Consider the following 23,006-nt stretch of genomic DNA (forward strand, 5'->3'; position numbering starts at 1 on the left):
TTTAGCAGAATTATGCAGAATTCTCCAAGTTTACTTTCCTAGAAGTCATATGCCCAAACACTGAATCTTGTGAGAGCTTGAAAATATTTTATTACTGTGATCTTTTCTGTTTCAGATTCCTAAGTGACTCATTATTCTTTGCTTGAAAATAAGTGATGCTGTTTGACAAATGTGTTTTTCTGTGAAAATGGAATCTCTAGACAGGTTTTCAGAGAGATCAGTACCTTCTTTTGATTTTTTTGCCTAAACTATAAAAATCTGAAGGCATGGTGTCACATCCCTTGTGAAGGTTAATTATTAAATTTCATAAACTCCTTTCAAACCCTCACAAGGGCTTTCAGAAAGCCCTGTAATTTCAGAATGCATTCAAATAAGCTTTGATTCTATTTTTCAACCTTTGAATAGGCATGACAGTGGCAAATATTTTTGTTCAGGGTTTTTTGTTAGTGGGGTTTTGTTTGTTTTCTATTTTTCATTCTTTTTGGTTTTAATTTACCCTTTTTTGTTTATCTGTCAAAGAGTATTTCCACTCTCTTTCCAAGTTTGCCTTTCACGTACTGGATAGAGTCTTTCCTTATACAAATCAACAAATGATTTTTTTTTCTTATTTGTTAAATAACAAACATTATGTTATATTTATCTAGAACAGTACTCAGCAACAGACCTATGAGCTAGTGGCTTGAGATTACATCTTTGGATCTATATGAGCTGTAATAAGTGAGGGAAATAGTTAGATGTCCAGAAAAACATTAATGTGTACTGTTGATATGTTTAAAGGTTTGTTTCTTTATCAGATTCTTTATTTTAGTGAAGGGTAGCAAACCTGGAAAACACATACTTTTGAGAACAATTAATTCCAAAAGGTCATCATGACAAGAAAATAAATTATAAAGAAGTTCTTGAGTTTTTATATCTGTGCTCTCATCCAAAGTGAGAGTTTATTCTGGTGGAGTTTATGCAGATGATTATCTTCAGAGACTTTGGTCAGCACTTCAGCTTGTAGGAACAAAACAGGAATTCTCATCTTCTTGGAAACAATTTGCCTTGTAAAAAAGGGCAAAGGAAAACAAGAGAGAACTATTAATCCTAAAACTGGTCCTTTCTGAGAGTTCTTCTGACTAAGGTCCTCAGATTTGGTTTTGGAGTGGTGGTGAGAGGGTAACTCTTTTACGTGATCTGGCTCCTTGTCTTGCCTGTTTTGGTACTCAAACTGTGCTGAGAGCAGGATTACAAACTGAAGCCCTTTTGTTTCAGACAATATCACACAAGCATCATCTGTTGTTAGGGAGATAGTCATCCAGGGAACAGTCATCAAAGACAGCATGATGTCTCTACCAAATTCAAGCCCATAAAGACTGTTCTATTGAAAACAGAATGGTCCCTTCCCATTTTATTTTCAGCTACACTAGCAGATGTTGTAATACATAAACCAGCTAAATTATTTCAAAACAACATTAATGAATTTAAATGAGACCTACAATCTGCTCTTCTTCAGTCCAAACTTTCAACTACTTGGATGAACAGGGACTACAACTTGAAGGATGTCATTCCTGTCATCTAAAAAAACTCCCATTGGGAATTACATATGTTCTCGAATAATGGAGAATTAGCCCTGTTGAGAAAACTGTAAACCAAATAATTCTAAACTAGCAACAGTCAGAGGAAGGACATTCTTGGCTGTAATACTGATATTTTCCACAGTGGGGAGACAAAATTATTAGCAAATTGGTGTGGATGATGAACCAGAGAAGATAATATGTAGACATCATTGCAAAGCTGCCATTCAATGTACGGTTTAGAGGAAAAGATGCATGAAACATTCTAGCTAAGGTAAGCACAACCAAAAAAATCTTGCATATTTAATTTTGACAATATATTTTTTAATAATTCAGTAGGAAATATGTCTCTAAAGGATTACTAAATTATTACAGTAAAGTTTTTGTAGCTTATTTTCATTGAAAATATTGACATGTGCCAAAGCTTCTTATAACAGCAACAGCTTTAGGTACATGTCACAATTTCTGCTCCCTCTCTAAATACATGTTTATATTGAGAGACATGGATTTGATGGATGGACCAGTTGGTGAATAAGGATTTGACTGGATGGCCACACTCAAAGGGTTGTGGTTGGCATCTTGATGTCCAAGTGTAACCCATTGACAAGTGGCATCCTCAGGAGTCGGAACTGGGACCAACCAAGTTGTTCAACAACACAGGTAGTGGGATTGAGGGCACCCTCAGCAGGTTTGTCAGCCCGTGACGCCAAACTGTGTTGTGTGGTCGGTGTGCTGAAGGACAGGGATGCCATCCAGAGAAACCTCGACAGGCTCGAGGGGTGGGTCTGTGCAAACCTACTGGAGTCCAGCAAGGCCCCTGGGTCAGAGCAGCACAGATACATCCCAAGCACAGGCTGGGCAGAGAATGGATTGAAAGCTTCCCTGAGGAGAAGGACTTGGGGTTGTTGCTTGTTGAGAAGCTCAACATGAGCTGTTACTGTGTGCTTGCAGCCCAGGAAGCCAACTGTCCTGGGCTGTATCAAGAAAAAGTGTTACCAGCAGGTCAGAGAAGGTGTTTCTATCTCTTTATTTTTACTTTTTAAAAGAAAAAAAAAAAAACATTACTTTGACAGCATTCTGATTTGGTCAGGTTCATACTACTACAAAATATCTTTAGTCCATGTTTATTGAAAAATATTTTCCCTCATCTACTTACAAGATGAAAATACTGTAGACTAATCAAACTAGGATTTAGTTTGTTTAGTAAAAGTCTTATTAAGCATACCCTTAAATTCAAGGTCTTTGCTCTGTTGGTTCAGATGCAGTCTTTTAAATTCAGAAACTGTTTCACAAACACTGGATATTTGATGAGAGCTCTTTTTGTATGCATGGAGTCAGGACCTCTCAGCAAGCTAAAAATATAATTCTCTTCTGAGGTGACTGTTTTGTCTGAAGAGAACTACTTGTTTGTGAACTATACAGACAGTTCATTGCTGCCTGATATCCCAGAATATTAATCCAGAATTACCAAATGCATTACCCAGTTCCCTAATTTGCTTTGCTATGCAAAGCTACACTCAGACATTGCAGTAAGTCAGGTTAGTCAGCAAGATAAAAGGATGGCACCATGAACTTCGTAAGCAAATTAAAGCAAAGGTTCAGTGAGTCCTAGAGACTTAAGTGATGATGTCTGTAGCTCTGCTTTCATCTCTTCTTTCTCTCCCACATCATCTCATGCTTCATTCAAGGTTCCTCGTTTACAGCAAAAGCGAGTAGCATGCCCACACAGTTCGGGAAGGTAAATGTATGCTCAGTGCTGGCCCAAAGTCAGGTAGAGGCAAAAGTGGAAGTAGAACAACTCATTAGATGTTTTTCAACTGTAGAATCAAACCAGGAAAACATTAGGAGTTAAAATCTAGGGAAGATTTATGTGCCTTCAATGTGTTTGAAAGACAAATATTTAATTAAGTAAGCATAAGGATTTACCTACACTGTAATCTTCATGATGGATCTGACTCGTTTTACTTTAACAAATCAATCTTTTCATCTACCTCTGACAATTGAAGTTAAATTTCTTTTGGTGGACACCTGTCAAACTGCTGTAGAGTTTCATTATTTTAAGTCCCTGTGTTTAAAATTTGAAGAGTCTGAATGGCATCTTGCATTGACTTCTACCATACCTTCTGTTTCATGCAGTGCTAATTAGCCACTTCATTTATAGTGAGGTATTATAACCTGACTTTCCTGCCTTTCACCTTCTCTTTAGAACTCTCTGCAAAGCTTCTAAGTTACCACACCACCACCTTGATCCCAGTTGTCCTGTCTTGGGAGATGCACCAGCAAAGAAAATACAACATTTAGAATTTCTTAACTAGTACAAAATGCATATACAAGGTTAAGGGAACCACAAGCAGGGTGTGATGGAGCAAGACAACATTTTAAGACTCCTGTTTGACTGTGCAATGTCTGCAGCAGTGCCTCAAGCCTCCATCTGCTCCTCCTCTGATTCTGCTGTATTTGTCCCTGTGCTGTTAGAGTTCTTTCTCTCAGCCTTTTTAAGTCCTATAGTTTGCCTTTTTTTATGAGGAGGGGATGTCTTTGTCTTTTTCTTCAAACAAGTGGTTTTGTTAACTCTACTTTGGGAATTGCTGTCCCCGGATCAGTTCCCTGTACTTCCAGACATAGAGTGGAGAAAATACATTTTTTTCTCGAATGTGGTAAATACTTTAATTCCCCTAGCTCCTGAATCGTGTTTCAGATCTCCAGTGTATGAGAATATACTGATATTTCTGTCAGGATAGTCCCTGAGAATACCCTTGGTACAACTCTTGTCTCAGCTTATGAAGCATGATGGAGGTCAGAGTAAGGATAGTGTTAGAAATAAAGACCTCGTTGATTCAGTAGATCAAAATGAAATTTGAAAATAGATTTTCCTCAGTGCATACACTCATCTACCTTTTATATTGGATTTTTATAAGAAGTAATGAAAAGTTCTTGTTTTTATGTGGTTTGAAAAGATTAAGCCTACAGAAGAGTGCAGTGGATTGTAAACTTCCATGATACTTTGGTGCTGTTCTAAAGAGCCTTCATTAACTCGTGTGCAGGTACTCAATACACGGGCCTGTGCAGTGCCATGTGGGCAGGTTTGTGGAGGAATTGAGCCATGGGTTCAGGCTCCTCTACCTGACCCTGAGAGTGGCCCCACAGGAGCTGCCCAGTGCCTGGGACTGCCCTGGTGCCACAGCTGCTCCTGGCTGGGGTGTGGGACATGGGGACCCCACAATAACCCAGCCCATGGGGACCTGCAGCCCTCATGGGGCCCCCAGTGAGTCTGTCAGAGCAGAAGACACTGCTTCACACAATTGTTCAGCCTGGAGAAGAGGAGGCTTAGAGATGATCTTATTGCTCTCAACAACTTCCTGAAGGGAGGTTGTAGACAGGTGGGGGTCTACACCTGTTCAACACCTTAGTTAAACACAGACAGTGGGATTGGGGCACTCTCAGCAGTCTCTTCCACCAGGCAGCAACAGACACAACAAGAGGACACAGTCTCAAGCTACGTCAGGGAAGGTATAGGTTGGATATTAGGAAAAAATTTTTCACCAAAAGAACTGTAAAGTACTGGAATGCTTTTCCCAGGGAGGTGGTAGACTCACCATCTCTGGATGTGTTTAAAAAAAGACTGGACATGGCACTTGGTGCTACAGCCTAGTGGAGCTGTTAGGGCATAGGTTGGACTCGATGATCTTAGAGGTCTCTTCCAACCTCATTATTCTGTGATTCTGTGATTTGTTTAATGGTTTTAAAGAAAAAAAATAAATGCAGTGCAGTAAGAGATTTAAAGATTATTTTGATGTTCCTTAGCCCTTACTGTCGTATATGTTCCTCTAGGCTTTGTGTCATAAAACTGAGAAGGAGGAAATAAGGATTTCTGTCATAATGCAAGCTGGGGTGCTCTGTTCATTATTGAAACCATAGCTTCACCCTACATTAGCTATATAATTAGCAAATTATAAGAAAAGTAAAATGAATCCTGTGGCAGCAGCTCTCTGGCCACAGAGAGCAAGACACAACTTTCCCAGGCATTGTCCTGGGGAAGACTCTGAGAAGATCAGAGAAAAAAATAATAAACAATTCTTATCTTCACTTGCTGCACCTGTTGTTGTGAACATGTGGAATTTGTTATGGAGAGTTGTTTACCAAAGGGTGGTTTCTTAATTCACCAATAGTGATGGTGTTGAGGTTGCAGGACCAGTTGGGTCCCCCAGTATCATGACTGTCAGTAAGGGCAATGAGTTTGTAAATAAGTATAGTATAATCAAGTAATTGATCAGCCTCCTAGAATCACAGAGTCAATGCTAATTATTACCCATCTGGGGATCATAATCCTGTTTTCAAAAAAAAAAAAAAAAAAGGCAAGGTGTTTTTGTGCAGGAAGGAGCCATTTTACTAATTGCCTGACCTGCAATAAGTAAACAATTGAGAACCCTTGATAATTCATATCTCATTAAATTGTTTTCATGAATCTGTGTGGGCGTAAGATTTAGTAGCAGTGCTAAGAATAAGTTTTCCTTTCTCTTGGTAATAGGAGTCATAAGCTCCTCATCTACCTCTGTACTCTCTGGACAAAGTAGCTAGCATTGACAAGCCCTCAAATCAGTAGTTATGAAAGGGATATATTCTGCCGTGGTCACACTGAACATGCATAGACCTAATATTTGCTTAAAAATAACATTACTTTAGGGGTTTTTGTCAGGGTAAATAGCATCTCCATTTCTCTGGAAATTGTCCTCTACTGAAGCTACTATATGTTTCAGGAAAGTTTTTTTGATATATTTTCTTTAAGTTTGCAAGAAAGACTGAAATGTGTACACATAGTTAAACTAAGGGAATTACCTTGCCTGTCCAATTATACATACCTAAAAAAATCCCCTATCCTTGTAGCAAATTAGTTTTTAGATATTGTAGACTGAAATATCTTGAAATACTGCATATGCTTATAAGATTTCATTAAAAAAAAGTTTCAGTGACTATCTGACAGCAGATACAAAACCCAGAGTATATCAGAGAATGCTAAATGCTTATCATGACTTCTAACTTAAAAGCTGGAAATTAATTGATATGGGACCAGAGCACATTTTAAAAATATATTTATATTACAAATTGAAGTTCATAGAGTCATTGAATGGTTTGGGTTGGAAAGGACCTTAAAGTTAATCCAGCCTTACCTTGGGCAAGGACATTTTACACTGGCCCAGGATGCTCCAAGCCCTGTCCAACCTGGCCTGCAGCAGTTCCAGGGGTGGGCACTGACAGCTTCTCTGGGCTGAGGTGCCTCAGCACTCTTACAATGAAGCACTTCAAGTTAGTTGATTGAGACAAGATAATAGTCAAAACTCTGTCAGTATCCAATGGCATGTATGTAATAGAGCTAAAAACTTCTTGGTGAACAGCTAATACTTGTTCCATTAGAGCTGTGCTAAGATCCTCAATTGTTAAAACCCCAGAATTTTCTTACTACACTTGTTTTCATTAACTGTTCATTTGCACATAATTACTGACCATGCATGCACATTAAACAGAAAATAGGCTTCTGTCCTAAATGGACAAACCTCAGTAAAGAATGTCCTGACTCCTTTAGCTGGGGCTCCATTGTATGCAATGATTGCAGCTATTAGGCTTCACAAAGCAGTAAAGTGTGCACAACTGGGAGCAGGGTGTGTAAGGCAATGAATAATGGTCAGTGGCTGGAGCAAGGATGTTATACCTGTATCTTCTGTTTAAATGGGATCTAATGCAGATATCTGAGGCACCTCACTCTGATTCTTCTTATATTGTCTCCAGTGAGACTAAGGATGGAAGTTACTATGGAGGCATTTCAAGCATGATTGTCTCTGCCTGACACAATACCAGCAAGTAAAAACCTTTAATTTATCAGATCTTTTAATTCTGATTTCTTTCAATCTCCTAAATCACGTTTTAGCATAAACCAATGACACTGATGTAATGAGTGTGTTTTCATCTCCTCTAAACCCTTGCCTTGCCTTGCCTTGCCTTGCCTTGCCTTGCCTTGTCTTGCCTTCCCTTCCCTTCCCTTCCCTTTTTATTTTTAAGCTCTACACACCATCATGAGCCACAATGCCATAGCAAATGAAGCACACATGTCTTTTAGATCCACCTCAGAATTTCTCATCCCAGAATGGTGGGCGAACATCAGCAATGGCATTATTTGTTCTAGGAATGTTATTGTCTCCAAATAATTTTGAACAGGTGAAACAAAATCAGTATTTCTACCTGTTATGACTGCACTGGCTGCTGAATGAATCCTCGTAGTACCATCATTTGTTTCAAAATGACACATTCTGGGCAGTGGCTGCTGCCAGTACTGGTGAACTGTCCATGCTTTACACTCTTGCTCTCTCTCTTAAACAACTCTTATGTTCCTTGTTTGTTTTCTTATTTTGAAGTGTTTTCCAGAATGTGTGGACTTCATATACATCCAGCTCCTATTTTCAGAGGAAGTTTTATGCAATCAAAAGTATGGAATGAAACTATTCCAGCTGTACTCAGTCATTGTGTATAAATGTTAAATATACTTTTTAAAAGATTTATGGATCCTAAAGAGAAAGGTTTTGCAATTACCCTGCTCTGTGCACATCTCAGGATGTCAACTTTATTTTAGGAAGTGTAGGCTGCCTGGTATTCAGCTTCTAATCTACTGTCATTGATAGATCCTTTCCTACGGAACCAATGCCTGGCCAGCTGTTATTCATCCTCCCTGCATTTAGTTGATTAGATCTTCCTAATTTGTCAATTTACATTTGTTTCTCTGGAGTTTTTTGGGTTTTTTTTATATGATTTCTGTAGTCTGTCAGCATAATTTTCAATGCTGTCACTGACTTCAAACAGTTATGCAATTCATCACACCTTGTTTAATCTGGAAATGTAACAATCAAAATATTTTTCCCATCATGTAAACCATTGTTAAATAATGCTGAGCTAACAGCAGGAAGTGTAGAAGTCCATTTGGTATCTCGCCTTCCAGAGAATCATCCTTGGTCATCCTGATGAAAAAATGGGAGACTTTCATTACAGAATTGATTTTGGAAGCTCTAGTTCACAATTCTTTATGAGAATAATCTCCTTTAACTAAATGTAAAAAGAAAATTAAAAAAAAAGATAAAGTAATGCAACGCCATAAACTTTTACTTCTGGTTTACTTAATACCTCTTATAGCTCTTATTAATCTCCTGGTGTTATAATCAATGAAGAGTGAATAAGATTTGTGTGTGTGGTATGAAATTCACTGCCTGTGAAATAAATTTACCTTGCATCTGCATCCCCTTCTAATCCCTCAATCGATGTGTGAGCACAACAGCCCCAAGCAACTGGGAGGCAGGAACAGAGAGGTGACTGTCACTTCCTGTGGGTCAGGAGTAATCAAAAAAATACTGTGTTCCCAGCTCATTTACAGAGGCTGGGCTGGCTGCTATTGGAGAGGGAGTGAGCATGTTCTTTTTCAGAGTGCCTGTGAGGAGCATGTACTGGAATCCAAAACCCTGTGTAAATAATATAAGCATCAACTGTTGTTGCATGTATCTTTAGAATGTACCGAGAATTTATTTTAGACATCATTTCTCAAGGAAGTAAAACCTCAGCAGTGTTATTGTAAGATAGATTTTGTATTTATGATTTATTGGCATAATAGTAGTCAGTCAATAGCATAGATTCATTCAGTCAATAGCATAGATTCATGGGCAAATACACTTATGCTAAGTTTTGAATTCTGCAGAAACTAGATGCATTTCTGGTGAGCTTTTAAAGCTTCCTGGGGGCTTTCACAATAGGAGCTGATAAAATTTTATGGAATGCTCCACTTTTATGTTTAGAGTATGATGGGAATCATTCTACCCAGTACAACAGGGCAGAAATTAACAGAATAGTTTTGAATGAGCTACCCATAAACATTTGCTGCATTTATTTTACAAGTTAACATTTTGCTCATCGCAAACTGTTCCTCTGAAAGCACACAATGTGTGTGTATGTATTATGGAAGTACAGCACATGCCCAGGAAATGGAGGCATTATTTTGTAAGTCTTCTTGATTTGAAGGAGTTGAACTCACATGTCCCAAATGCCTCATCCAATTATTTTGATGACAGCAATCTCTATAATTTCTGGAGAAAACAATGTGCTGTGCAGCTGTGCATGCCAAATCCAGGGGCCTGGAAAAAGAAGCAAAAGGAGACAAGTTCTGGCTTAATAGTTTTAACACTTCCATAGAAAAGAAAGAGTCCCAGGGTTATGGTATTTTCTCCTGTTATTTCTGATGTGCATTTCATCCATTTTAAGACAGAAGGTTTTGAATTAGTGGCTTGGAATCCCAAGCCTGATCTACCACAGGTAAGACCAGAGTGATTCTCAGTCCATGTGTATTTGAAATTCCAGTTTTGAAAGGCTACATAAATATTTGTCATGGTGGGAGAAAATATTACTGTTTTCCAGAGAAGTTATTTTTGAGAAGGGTTTTTATTTTTAATCATTATTCTCAAATCAAGATTTTGAAGAATGTCTTATAATATCTCTCAGCTGTGAAAATTGCTAGCAGCATACTAAATATACTGCAACTTAGTTTGTGACCTGATACTTGTGCTACTTAGCTTGTGACCTGAATATATGTAAATCTTAACTTGATTTATATGTTCCACTTATATAGTCTGAAATTTTAATTTTGGAACAGCTATTGTTAATTATCAGGATGTTGTGGCATTAAGGTCAGATATTATGTATTTAATGAGTTCTTATTAGTAATACATAATTGGTAAACTGGAAGCTCTGCCTCTTCTGAAACCATCTAAGAGCTTCCTCTTAGTGTCAAACCAAAAAATGCAGCTATTAATAAACAGTACTCTTCAGCAGCTTAAAACTGTAAATATCTGTGAGGAAGTTAAAAGACACACTGCTTTGTGACCTTGGATCTCAGTACAGGCTGAGACTGAAGCTGAAGGTAAGCAATAGTCATAGATCTTCTACTTTCCACTGAAGCAGTGAAAGCTTCTCCTGTGTTGGGATTATTAGGTAGCGGGTTGGTGCTAGGGCAGTGAAATAGCAAGCAGAGTTTGGCTAGGAATTAAAGGCATTAAGATATGCTTATCAAAAACCAGCTAAACAAAGCAACGAGATCACCACTAGAAATAAAGCAGGGCTAAGGAAAGGCATCCCAGATGGAAAGAAGAGTCTGGGCAGTTTCAAAGTTATCTCGTTCAGTGCAGCTAAATGCTCTACAATTTTAACAGGAGAAGTTTTAGTCCCATTTGCAATCCTTTCTTCTTTTTTACACTTCTACTCTTCTTCATAGTAGTAGATCAGGACTTATGAAATTGTGATGTGATTGCCAGTACTGCAGGAAAGCTGATTTACATCGATAGGGGGCAGAACAGAGCAGAAAGAGCTGCTCTGCTGTACCCACCACTGGTATACTTGCATATCATCAATGCTTGAATTATGTACAAACCAATTAAATGGTGAGAATATTTGGAGAAATTGCTCTGCTTTAAATTATGGTACACAAGATGTATCAAATTGGTAAAGCTGCCTTATCCTTTGTATGCATATATCTCTTCAGGTCCTTGTTCATATTCAAATGGCAAATTCATCATTTGGACTCTTGTCTTTGGCAGGCAGTAACTTTCCTGTGAAATGTCACTCACATACTGAATTGTTGCTACTCAAATGTTTTTATATGTGATCTTGCTTATAGTCTGCTAACATCTTAAAAGAATTATATCATAGATGATTGATAAAATAGTGAAATTTTAAAGTGTTTTATCATTGTTTCTATAAACACGAAACTGCTTTCAATCTATGCATTTTCAAGGGGAACAGCAACTTTTCTCAAGTTATTTATAGTGTTAAAATGTAAAAAATTTTCTCCCCTTTGAAATGACCAGGTCTGAGACAGACATTGGTGGATAGTTTTTCTGGATTTCAGACCCTTTTGAGGAGCAAGCTGTCAGGGTGTGGTGAAGGTGGACTGTCCAGCCCCAAGAGTGACACTGGGGTAGCCTGTGCCCTCCCCCATGGGGTGCAGTTTCACACTCTTTGAACATTGTGGGGTGGTTATGGGGTCTGTCACATGGCATGGCATGCTGAGCCATGGCCAGGGGCTCTGGCCTGGAGCAGATGACATGAGAGAGGGCTGGGGGTAGCACATGTGTGAGGAATCCATGCTGAGATGGGCTGCCTCGAGTGCTGGCAGCATCCAGGTGGGGCCAGAGGTGGAGCTGAGCCCAGCAGTCCTGCAGTGTCACCGAGGCAGGACTGACATCCCTGAATGAGCTTGTCCCTGGCCCAGCCGGGGAGGCCTCAGGGTAGGCCTGGCAGGGACACCCAGGCCCACTGCTGATCCCGGGGCCTGACAGCAGCTTGTCAAAATCTGGTTTGAAGAAGTGTAAAGGGCTTGTCAGTCTGTGAGAGAGAGGGGATAAATGAAACACTTGTTTCTCCCTTTTCACAGCTCTAAAGTGCACAGGGAGCTCACATAGTATGAAGTGTAATGTAAAATTACACAACTTCCATAACATCTCAAATGGCAGGATAGGGCAAGCATTAAATTAGAAACAGGTCATGTGTCAGGCTCTCAGATTACCTTGTGGTAGCAAAATTGTGTTTCAAGTATCAGCTGTGGAAAAGCATTGATGTTGGTGTGATGTAAACTGATAACCTGAGTGATGGTAAGGGTGGGGGGTTATTATTTTGTATATAAACATTCTGTCAGAATATCCACAGTGGAGCTTCATCCTCCACATTCTTCTGTCCTTCATCTTGAGGGATAATATCTTTCTTATTAGTAACTCAGATGGATACTGGTAGATACTGATGCCTTAAGTTGTAGCTTTCATATTTTCTAGATTCTGTACTGCATTAGTGTGCAACCCGGAGCTTCATATAAAGTTTAGTAAGTTCTCTTCACAGTTTAGTCAGACAAAACAATCCTTTTCCAGCCTGAAAACCAAGGAAACCGTTGTAGCTTTGAGCCCAAAAAACTGTATACAATGGAGAACTGAAGAGAGCAATCTGGAAGGATGAGACATCATAACCTGAAGCTGTAATTGGACAATTAACCCCAACATGTAAATGGACCAAAACTTACAAAAGTATGAAAGCTTGTGACATGGAGTCCATCTTGGGTGGAACCATGGCCAGGCTCTTGTACTGCCCAAGGTGTATCCTTTGAAAACATTTTAAAAAAATACCTACTTTAATCCTTTAACACTGTCTAGCCTCTGTTCTAGGTAACCTCTTTAGGCATCAATACTATTCAGGGAATTTTTGGAAATAAATAATTCTTTTAATGTTTATTGATAAGCAAAATGCTTAAAAACTTCTGTTACTGTCTGGAAAAGAACTTGCTTATTTTATCAAGCAACTATTCAGAAAATTTTTTGAAGACTGAACATTTTCAAAAATGCTTTTATCATAACATAAGCTCAAAATTAGACTTAAGTTACATCTTGCAAATTTATTTTTCAAACATGTTGTTATATAACTGCTACTATTAATAAATTAGAAAATGCAAGAAAACTACTTATATAGGAAACTAGAGAATCCAGCTGTTCTGCCATGATTTTTCTGCAAATGGCTAGTCTTTGAAAACTTGCCATAAAAAGGAGTTTAAATTCCACAAACCCATAAGGTGAATACACTTAGATTGGAAAAGGGGTAATATAGCCTCAATTTTTAAAAAGAGAAATAGAGAAGGCCTCAGAAACTATAGGGTGGTCATTCTTACCCTGGTGCCTGGCAAGATCATGGAGCAGATCCACCTGGAGTCTGTGCTAAGGCACATGGAAAATAAGGAGGTGATTGCTGACAGCCAGCATGGCTTCACTAAGGGCAAATCGTGCCTAACAAATTTGACAGTCTTCTCTGGCAGGTTTACAGTGGTGGAGGATGGGGGAAGAGCAGTTGATGTCCTCTACCTGGAGCTGTGCAAAGCGTTTGACACTGTCCCACATGATGTCCTTGTCTGTAAAGTGGAGAGATATTAATTTGATGGGTGGGTCCGTCAGTGGATAAAGAATTGTCTGCATGGTCTCACTGAAAGAGCTGTGGTCAGTGGCTTGATGTCCAAGTGGGGACCAGTGACAGGTGTCATTCCTTGGGGGGTTGGTACTGGGACCAACATTGTTTAACATCTTCATCGGTGACACGGACATGTCAGCAAGTTTAAGGTCCCTTCCAACTCAAACCATTGTGTGATTTTATGTTTCTGTTATTCTACTGCTACTGTAAATATTTCAGGAGCTCATTTAGGTGCCTGAAAACACAAACATAATTATCCAACAAAATTTTACTTGCAGTATTAAAACCTTGTCAGTTTAGGCAGAGGTGGAATTTCATCTCTATACAAGAACAAGGCCACTCAAAAGGCGAAGATACAGAGTGGTCAAGGAACCAACACAAAAGAGCAGATAAGTGGTGTTAGATATCTTGCATCCCAAAATGATGCCATAAGTTGAGTGATGGTCACCAATGCACACAGATTTGAAAGGAAGGCCTTTTTCTTTATTTGGAAGGACAGCATTTCAAAATCACATGGATATCTTTGAATTTTTCATCTTTATCTGACTTTATGTATTTAAGACTATAAAAAGGGATAGCTCTTTTGTTTATTATCTTCTACATCTCTCTTTAGAAGTTATGTAACACAGCAATCATCTTCCAAGTATCTTTGTTTAAACATTGCTGTTGAGCTAAACTTTTTGACTATTGCCTGTCAGGTTGCTGCCAGGTTGTTGTAATGTTTTTTCTTTGCTGTCCAGAAAAAGAAATTATGGTTTCAGACTTTTCATTGATCCATTGACCTAATTTGCATCATGAGAACACATTTCTTATATATCCTACTAGTTATATTGGAAACATCAAGTATGTTAGTCCAGTTTGGTTATATTTTTTGTTGAAAAAAACCTTTCCTTAGTTTCAGATTCTTATTTCTTTATGATCATGAGTTGTGAACTATTACCTACTTCTAATAACAATCCAAGATTGTTTTAAACTTAGAATGATGTCTTTTTTATCTCAAGTTAAGGCTCCTAGAAATGAACAGAGACTTCTCTCCATCCTTTGTTCCCTTACCCTGATAGTAAATTACTCACTGCCTCACTATCCAAGGATTTTCTTTCTTGCTCTGCATCAGTACTTCTGACTGACTGAGCCACCTTGGTGAATTATCTGGGACTCTCAAGGGTGCCCTGCTGACCTGGATCCCACAAGGTCCCATCCTATGAGACCATTGGAAAGAGACCATCATCTCTCTTTTGAATGTCTTTGCTGAATCTGTACTTCCTCTTCTTAGCCCCTGCAGTTCCCCAAAATATGTGTTGTATAGTTTTCAGCTATGTGACTATTTCAGTCTGTGGTTCAGAAAGACAAGATGTCCAACTTTCTTCTCAGAAGAGGTTCCTCAAGCAAATGACATGTTAAATTTCAGGTATCTGCAATCTGCTACAATTTATTTGTCTCATAATGGAAAAAGCACAATCTAGAAATCTTTTTCATTACATAGTACAGAAAAAAGAACTTAGTGAAATATTTAGGAACACGTTAAGCAATCTAAACAGTATGCAAAAGATGAATGTTTGCTAGTGCATGTTCTGTTCAAATACTATTGTTGACATTACTTTTTTCAATAAGGCTAAGAAAATAAATATTCAGTCCATATCAGGATTCTTTTTCATTGTAGAATAATTTTAAATTCTTTTATTTATTTAAGTGATGCATGTTTCTTAATGGAAACTTTTGGGAAAAGTAGATTATATTTTCATATACAGAGATACATGGAATAATCCTAAATTTCTCCAGATAGATTGCCTAGTTTACCATACCTTGTATGATGGATGGAGTCAATAAAAAGTATCTTTAAAGGAAGGCAATAAAGACTACTAGGTTTAATAGGGAAAGTCATAATGCTGTTGGTTGGAAACCTCTCCAAAGGCTCCATTGAGTTCCTGTTCACAATGTGCCCTGCAGGACAGGTGGCATATTGGCTTTTACTTGTGTCAGTTTAAAATACTGTCACAATTCCTTCAACCCTTTCTCCTTGCTTAAACTTCTTCTTTCCTTTTTTTGGGTTTTTTTTTTTTTTTTTTTTTTTTTTTTGTCATCTACCACAACATGCTTGAACTTAGGAATGCTGGTTAGCATGGACGAACAGGGATGATTTGGAAAGCAAATACAAATACAGTAGTTATTGGCTTCCTGTTGCTTTTGACTGGTTTTTCATGAGTTCTTCATAATTTGGTTGCTAAATCCTTTTGTTCATTGGGACTCTGGAAAGGACTAATTTTATGGAGTTTTGTATTTGAAACAGGTATATTTTCTTTTAGCTACCATTTTAAGAATTGCTAGGGTTGTCTTACTGTTCTAGGTCAGCTCATGACAATGAATTGACACGTTTATGAAATCACATTGATTCTCATTTTAGTTTTTCCTTGCATTTTAGGAATTTAAAGCTTTTTTTTTTTTCATCCCCAAGATGTTTGAATTGTGTTCTGGACATATCAAACTGTCCTTTACACCTTGTGAGATCTAATATCATTCTGTTCAGGTGTTTGTAAAGAACTACCACATAAAAAGAGAATATTCCTGAGCAGGCATTTTTGCCATTACTGCAGAACAGTCATGAAATATCTTGAAGATATCAGAGGATGTTGCAATAATCTTTTGCTTTTTTCTTTTTCTTTGAAGGGCATATGATGGAGAAAGATAATGCAGCAGTCTTTAACATGTATAAAAAAACATTCTTCAAAGTTAGAATAGCAGTATGGAAAGAAAAATTATTTTCAACTAATTAGTCAACAAACATCAGCTAGCAGTTATAGGCTAACTGAGAATCATCCCCTTAAAGTTATTCTAAGAGACTGAGCCCCTGGACAATTTCTTACTTCAGTTAAATTTGATTCAAGTGGTGGGAAAGGCCCATAGTAAGTACAGTAAGGAAATGAAATTTTTCTACTTTCCTGCCTTATCAGGAACTGCCTTACTATAGTTAATTTAATGTCTGCTGAGCTGTTTTGGGAAGGATGTGTCTATGTGTATGCATTTTCCTCACAGTGAGTATTTATGACAATTGAAGAGAAAAAGCATTCTTGGCATTTCCCCAAAGAATGTTAGTCTTGATATACAGCTATATTTCTATTTCTGTCTCAACTGGAAAATTAGATACTTTCTGATGCAAATGCTGTGCTATGGCATTCTTGTGTCAAGCAGTGACACCTTCTACAGAAAAGAATTTTTTAAAAGAAGTTATTCATATGCCCAGCTAAAATTTGTGTGCAATATATTTCTGCAGAAATATTTAACATTTTTTCAGTGCTTTGGTTCACACAAGAAAACAACCCCCTACTGAAAATCTGAAGTTGTAAATACTGCTTAAAGATGAAAAAACATTTCATCCTTGGTATTGTATAAACAAAAGGCAGCCAAAAATCCCTGGTTCTAAAAGACTTTCTTAGTTTACTATTCACCCTTGGAGTATAGCAGTCTTATACTCAAAGGGTATGTAAAACATGTTAAAATAGATTCAGCTTAAAAAACAGCAATTAAGTTTATAACTACCATACATTGTCTTGGCTTTTTAGTGGAAGTAACTGAAAATCAGAAAAAAGAACAACCATAAAAATTAGTTTTGTGGATGTATATGTAAACTGTCTCACTATTGCTTAAAGAAACAGCAGACTTGTTCTGCTTGTTAAAATAAGAATTTCTTAATGCTTTTTTTAAAAAAAGAAATAAATTCCAGCTAAGCAACTAGTAAAATAGTCTCTTCCTTAAAAAATTCATTGCTGAAAGAAGGCTATTTCCAATGCATGAGATATCACACTCCACTTAGTGTTAAGAATTTGACTTTTCAGAATTATGCCTTTTATTTTGTTATCTTTTTTAAAAGCTACCTGAATATGCTACAGTGTCTAGGCCTTGGGCATACTCATTGCAGGAGTGAAGGCATTTCCTGTTGGCTTTGTTGACTTGTTGTGAGATTCCCCTTGGGATGTTCCATTTATATTTTCTTCTGACTTGCTGATTTTGTTTTCACAACCAATTTCACAAGGGTGACATTTTCTAGAATAGTCAATTTCTGAGGCATTCACCCGGAACAAGGGACAAGAGATGTTAAATATCTGTTTTGAATCACTCATCTGAATAACCTGAGGCACATTTCCCAACCGCCCAGACAACTTCCAGAGCTGTGAGGCACCAGCTCCAGCAAACTGATCTTTACTTCTTTGCATTTTCTTTGGTTGAGCATTTGGTTTTTAAAATGTAGAGAGGACCAGAAATAGTTCTCCTCCTTCACGAAAGGGAGTGTAAACAGAAGAGAAGGGTTGGAAGGCTCCGGGGAGAGCCTATGCAAGATCTGATGTGTTGCTTCTATTGCTGTAAGGAGGCAGTGGCTGCTGTTGAGAGTCATCCCTTCCTTTTTTTCCCTTTGGCAGTAAGTTCTTTCTGGTATTTCCAAAGACAGCAGCAGACTTTACTTTCTAGGGATTTATCACAAGTCATGTAGGCAGCAGCCAGTTGAGCTTATGCCTTTAAGTTAGACCTGAATCTCTGAGAATAAATGCACATGAGAATGTCTTCCATGGTGATATGTTTAAAATGCAATTCCTGCTGTATTATTATAATAATATTCCCCTTATTGGCTTGACAACCTAAATTAGTGATATATGCATGGACCAAGAAAAGATTTTCACTTACTGAATAGTTTCTTATTGATATTATTGTATTTACTGAGGCTTGCTTTGATAGCATCAATCTTTATAGCCGCTCCATGGCTTCCCTACACAAAGATCTATAAATACAAATAAATGCATGCATACACATACATATGCAAATATATGTATATATTTGCATTTATTAACAGTGATCAGCAATATTATCTTTTGATGTGTGGTCAAAAAGGATGTCTTTGGATATGCTTTCACAGTCAGAACCTATTTACTGGATTTGTAATTGCGTAGTAAGATCCTGTGGTTCTTTGGGCAATATTTATTAGGCTCACACAGAGCAAGGAGCTGACTCTTGCTAGTTCCCTGGAGGCTGAAGATATCAGCTTCAGGATTTCCTGCGGCATCAGTTAGTGCAGTGACTGAGAAATGAGATTTTGATTTCAGAAAGCTTGACTAAGGTCTGCAGTAAAATGTGGCATAACACATTTTGGTATCTGCTCACTGTGCTCCTGGAAAATTAACCTTTATTGCTAGCTTCTAAATTTCTGAAGATCTCTGTTATTTATAACTGCCAGTGGTCATGCTACTTTGTTAAATTTTAAAGTTAACTAAAAATGTTAGTATTACACATAATTTACCTCCTACCAATCCCATATTTCACATTTAATTTCTAATTTGCCTAAATTTTCTGAAGTAGCGTGTGAATGTAGGTGAGTCTTTCACTGATTCTAGAATGCTGAAGCTTGTTAAAGACCATGAAAGAACAAACATTTGTATATTTGTCTGAGTACAAGTATTGTTGTAAAAAATAAGATATACAAACTTGTCAAAATATATTATCTCACTTCCTCATCTTTATTTAATACATAGTAATGAATGTAGTAGATTTGTGCTTAGTTTTGAAATGTCATGACATGTAAAGCTTTAATATGAATTATATAGAAAGTCATAATTTTTTAAGCAATTCTTCCCATAATGTCCTTTTTTATACCCCTGATATTTCTTATTTCTAACCTGTTCTCTTCTAAGATGAAGATATTTTAAGATACTGTTTTCAAAAAATGTCTTGGGTACTCAGTAACCTGATTATCAATGGAAGTGCAAAAGATTCACAGTCTCTTTAGAAATCAAAACTTGTACTCTGTGGCCCCTTCTGAGAATTTTTTTCAGTTGCTGTCCAGTGCTATGATTAATGGAGGTGAATATCAAAACCACATTGGTTTAGCCTGGGTCTTAGTTATAATATTAAAGAACCATTGATCCCAGCCCTTTCTCATCCCCATTAGACAAGATTTTTTTTGTGTAAGCTGCTCTAATGAATATAGATAGCATAGATAGGCTGCTGTCTAGCTTGAATAGGCAGATTTGTCCTCCTTTCCTCTTTCAACACACTGAAATACAAGATATTAGCCCTATCAACTTATCCTGAAGAAAGGGCTGATAATCATCATGAGTAGATGACATTAATTCCTCTTACTTATATGAGGAATTAACAAAATGTTTAGTCCCTGCTTACACCAGCAGTTCACACCACTTAATACCCAGAGTAAATAAATAGAAATGCAAATCTTTTATTCACATGTTGGAGGTGAAGGCTAAAGCACAGTCTATGCTCTGGTTATCTCCATTCTAATTAACATTCACTTCTGATTTAGTGCAGTGAATATGTTAGTTTGAGCTTGCATGGAAACTTGCTCACCTAAAAGGAAGTTGCAAATGTCTATGCTTTGATGTTCTCTTATTTCCCCCCTTTCTCTGTTCCTAAGAAGATGAATATATTTTTTTTAAATCAAATGTTCATTTTATTGTGAATCTTCTGCTCAATTTGTGATATTAATAAATGAGACCAAAAGTAATGAAGAAGGGCATTATTTTCTTTTTCATGTTGGTGGGTGAAAAAGGTTGTATGATAAAAAGAAATAAATAGATGTTTCAGGAGGTCTGTTATAAAGTTTTAGCATGGACCCCATGGATTTTCAATGTGTAGACAAAGTTGTAGCTGAAGTTCCAAGATTAAATGTAGTGTGTGCACGTGTTTGCTTTATAATGATTTTGGTTTGCGTACTTTTTAAAAGAAAGAATAAAACATTTTTAGTGCTTTAAATTGCTCACAAAAACAGTATTGAGCTGTTCCACAATGTCACTATTATGATTATTTACTTCAAGGTTGTTTCAGCACCAGTGTACAACCAGTGTTTCTTTCTATTTTTTTTTGGTACTCCAGGAAGCAGCCACGGAAAGACAGAAGATGAAAGCTCCTATTCCCAACTTGATTCTCTTGTATGCTACTCTGACTCAGAGCCTGAAGGTTGTAACCAAAAGGGGATCAGGTAAGTAAATCTTTATCTCTGTGGTTACAGTGTGGCTTGGAAAGAAGTGCTTAATGTTTGCAAGCATACACCAGGATGTTGTTATGATGGTTTGGAATACAGTTAAGAGGATTTCAAATTCTGCAGCAAGAAGAGTTGGCAGCTTCTATATGTTTTTTTCACTGTTGTTTTATGTGGACTTAATGAAAAAAATCAGATGTGTAATGTGAAATGAATAGAACCTTTCACCTGCTGAAGGAAAGTTATTCCTAGAACTTTTTAACTTATTTAAAAGACTACATTGCAGTCAGTGTTGTTGGGTTACCAGATTTATCTGTTTTACTATATACTTTGGAAAACTAAGATCATAGAATTTGGATTTAACAACAACAAATAGACAAAACACATTAAATTTAATAACCATGAAAAGTGAACTGCAAAATGTGGTTTTGAAAAGGATACCTAATACGTGGTTGAAGAGTCTAATTCAGCAAAGAAAAATAGTCGGTATTCAGGCAGTTGGGTAGTTTTGGATTAATTTTTTTCTCTGTCACCCTGAAATTCTAATTTTACTCTATTTGGCTTTTCACTGGGTAATGAAAATATAGAATTCTACTTCTGCAACCCATCTTGCTATACTGCACTAAAGAAAATGAAATCCTTAATGAAAGCCTTAAATCCTTGTTGGTGGATTAATGAAAGTCTTAATCCCATGTTGATTGAATTAGTTAATTGGGTTTGTTGTTAGTTGTAAGTTTCCTGTTGGCATTGGAGTGTTTTGGGTAGCTTTTGTTGTGCTTTTCCAGAAGTCTGTCTCTGATTTATTTTTGTCTTCTGGTTGGTAGTAGTTGTAAACTGGTGCTTGGGGAGAACACAGCTCTTTATACATTTTTGGCAACATCTTAAATTATACCTTGCCTTTTCAATGGATTATATTTGTAACAGCAGAACGAAATAGATTATGTCTCCAATATTTTAGTAGCTGGAAATATTGACATAGGAAAGGCAAACATGTAATACTACTACAAAGTAAGGTATTCCTTAATGAAAACTTGAGAATAAAGTATATTTGGGGTTATTTAAACTCAGGAAAACTGAAATACACACTGTGTGCAGAGCAAAGGATCTGGCAATAAGTTGAAGTGTTTATAAGCTGCTGTAGCCTTGATAGATAATGTAAATATCCTTTGAATATGTCTGGCTAAGATTGTTGTGTTTGATTAGGATTTTATACTTTTCAGCTTGAAGTCAAGTCCCCTTAATTCAAATATAGTAAAAACATTATTGATCTTAAAGTAAATTTTACAAAGACATCCATTCTTAAGGAACTAAAAGAAGTCCAGCTATCACCCGTTACGTGAAAGTGACGATGATAAATTGGGTTGTCTTTGCATTTTATTTCATAACTTTTTACCTGTATCCTCTTCATCTGATTAAGCAACGCAAGGAAAAAATGGTAAATATACAATGAAATTTATTTTTGGGAAAGCAATATAATTACTGTCCATAAAAAAAAAAAAAATCAATTTTTTTCAAATATATAGAATTTGTTCTCATGCTGATGCTGTAAGAAAAAGGAAAAACTATAATGGAAATCTTTCTATCATATCTTACTGTAACATGGGGTCTTGAGATTTTTGCATGCTTCTCCTGTGTAAAGCTTCAATTAGACGTATCAACAAGGGAGCAGTTTGTCATACTCTGTGTGCAAAGGAAAGAAATCTCTGATTTACTGAAATCTCAGATCCTTCTGCCTTTGGCCGTGCTGCTTTGTGATTTAAGATTTGAAGAACTTCTTTGGTGCTAGGTGGAATGTAGTAGTGTGTGATGGTTCTTGGTTTGCTTTTGTTGTTGTTGGTTTGATTTGGTTTGGCTTGGTTTAGTTTTTACATCCCTTGGGTGCTCAGGAGGGCTATTTTTGCAATGCTGAAGTGTTTCTACAAAGAAAACTTTATTTAACAGGAGTTTTAACGAAATAAGATTGACTTAGGTGTACTGTGAAAATATAAATGGTTTCCTAATATTAGTACAATTCATAATTGTGAGTAGGAAAAAATATTGACTTAGAAAGTAGAACTTGAGTTTTATGTGAAAATGTTACCCAGAGGCAGAGTGTGGTGAGGGCATGGTTTAAATCTCTTCAGTCAGTTCCACTTGTGAGTGCATTTTGTTCTTGAAATGTCACAATGAAAGCAAAGAAAAAAAATTAAAAAGTAATATTTTGTACTTATGAGTTGTTATAAATATGGAGTTGCAGTATCCACCTTTTTGAGATGTACTGCTTTAGTTTACTTCCTTCTCTGTCATAAATTACAGGAATGCAATAAAGTTAAAAAGTTGACATCGCTATGCTAAATAATTGTTTTAATTGGGATTTATTCCTTCTAATTCACTTTTGTTGAACCTGTTTCTGATGACCAAACCTAAAAACACAGAACTTGTGTTCTTTCTTTTTCTTTCTTCTTTCTTTC

The 23,006-nt window shown here is 37.0% G+C and overlaps 1 protein-coding gene across 1 annotated transcript in view; it reads left to right on the top strand.

The window, feature by feature from the left end:
* IL1RAPL1 (interleukin 1 receptor accessory protein like 1) overlaps positions 1–23,006 on the top strand; it is a 669,470-nt gene that overhangs the window by 64,781 nt on the left and 581,683 nt on the right. The window contains exon 2 of the mRNA XM_058800041.1: positions 20,451–20,556. Within this exon, the coding sequence (XP_058656024.1) occupies positions 20,475–20,556 (82 nt within the window). The 5' untranslated portion in view covers positions 20,451–20,474. The remainder of the gene's footprint in view (positions 1–20,450; positions 20,557–23,006) is intronic.

This window comes from Ammospiza caudacuta, chromosome 2 (assembly GCF_027887145.1).
Source record: "Ammospiza caudacuta isolate bAmmCau1 chromosome 2, bAmmCau1.pri, whole genome shotgun sequence".
Taxonomy (NCBI): Eukaryota; Metazoa; Chordata; class Aves; order Passeriformes; family Passerellidae; genus Ammospiza; species Ammospiza caudacuta.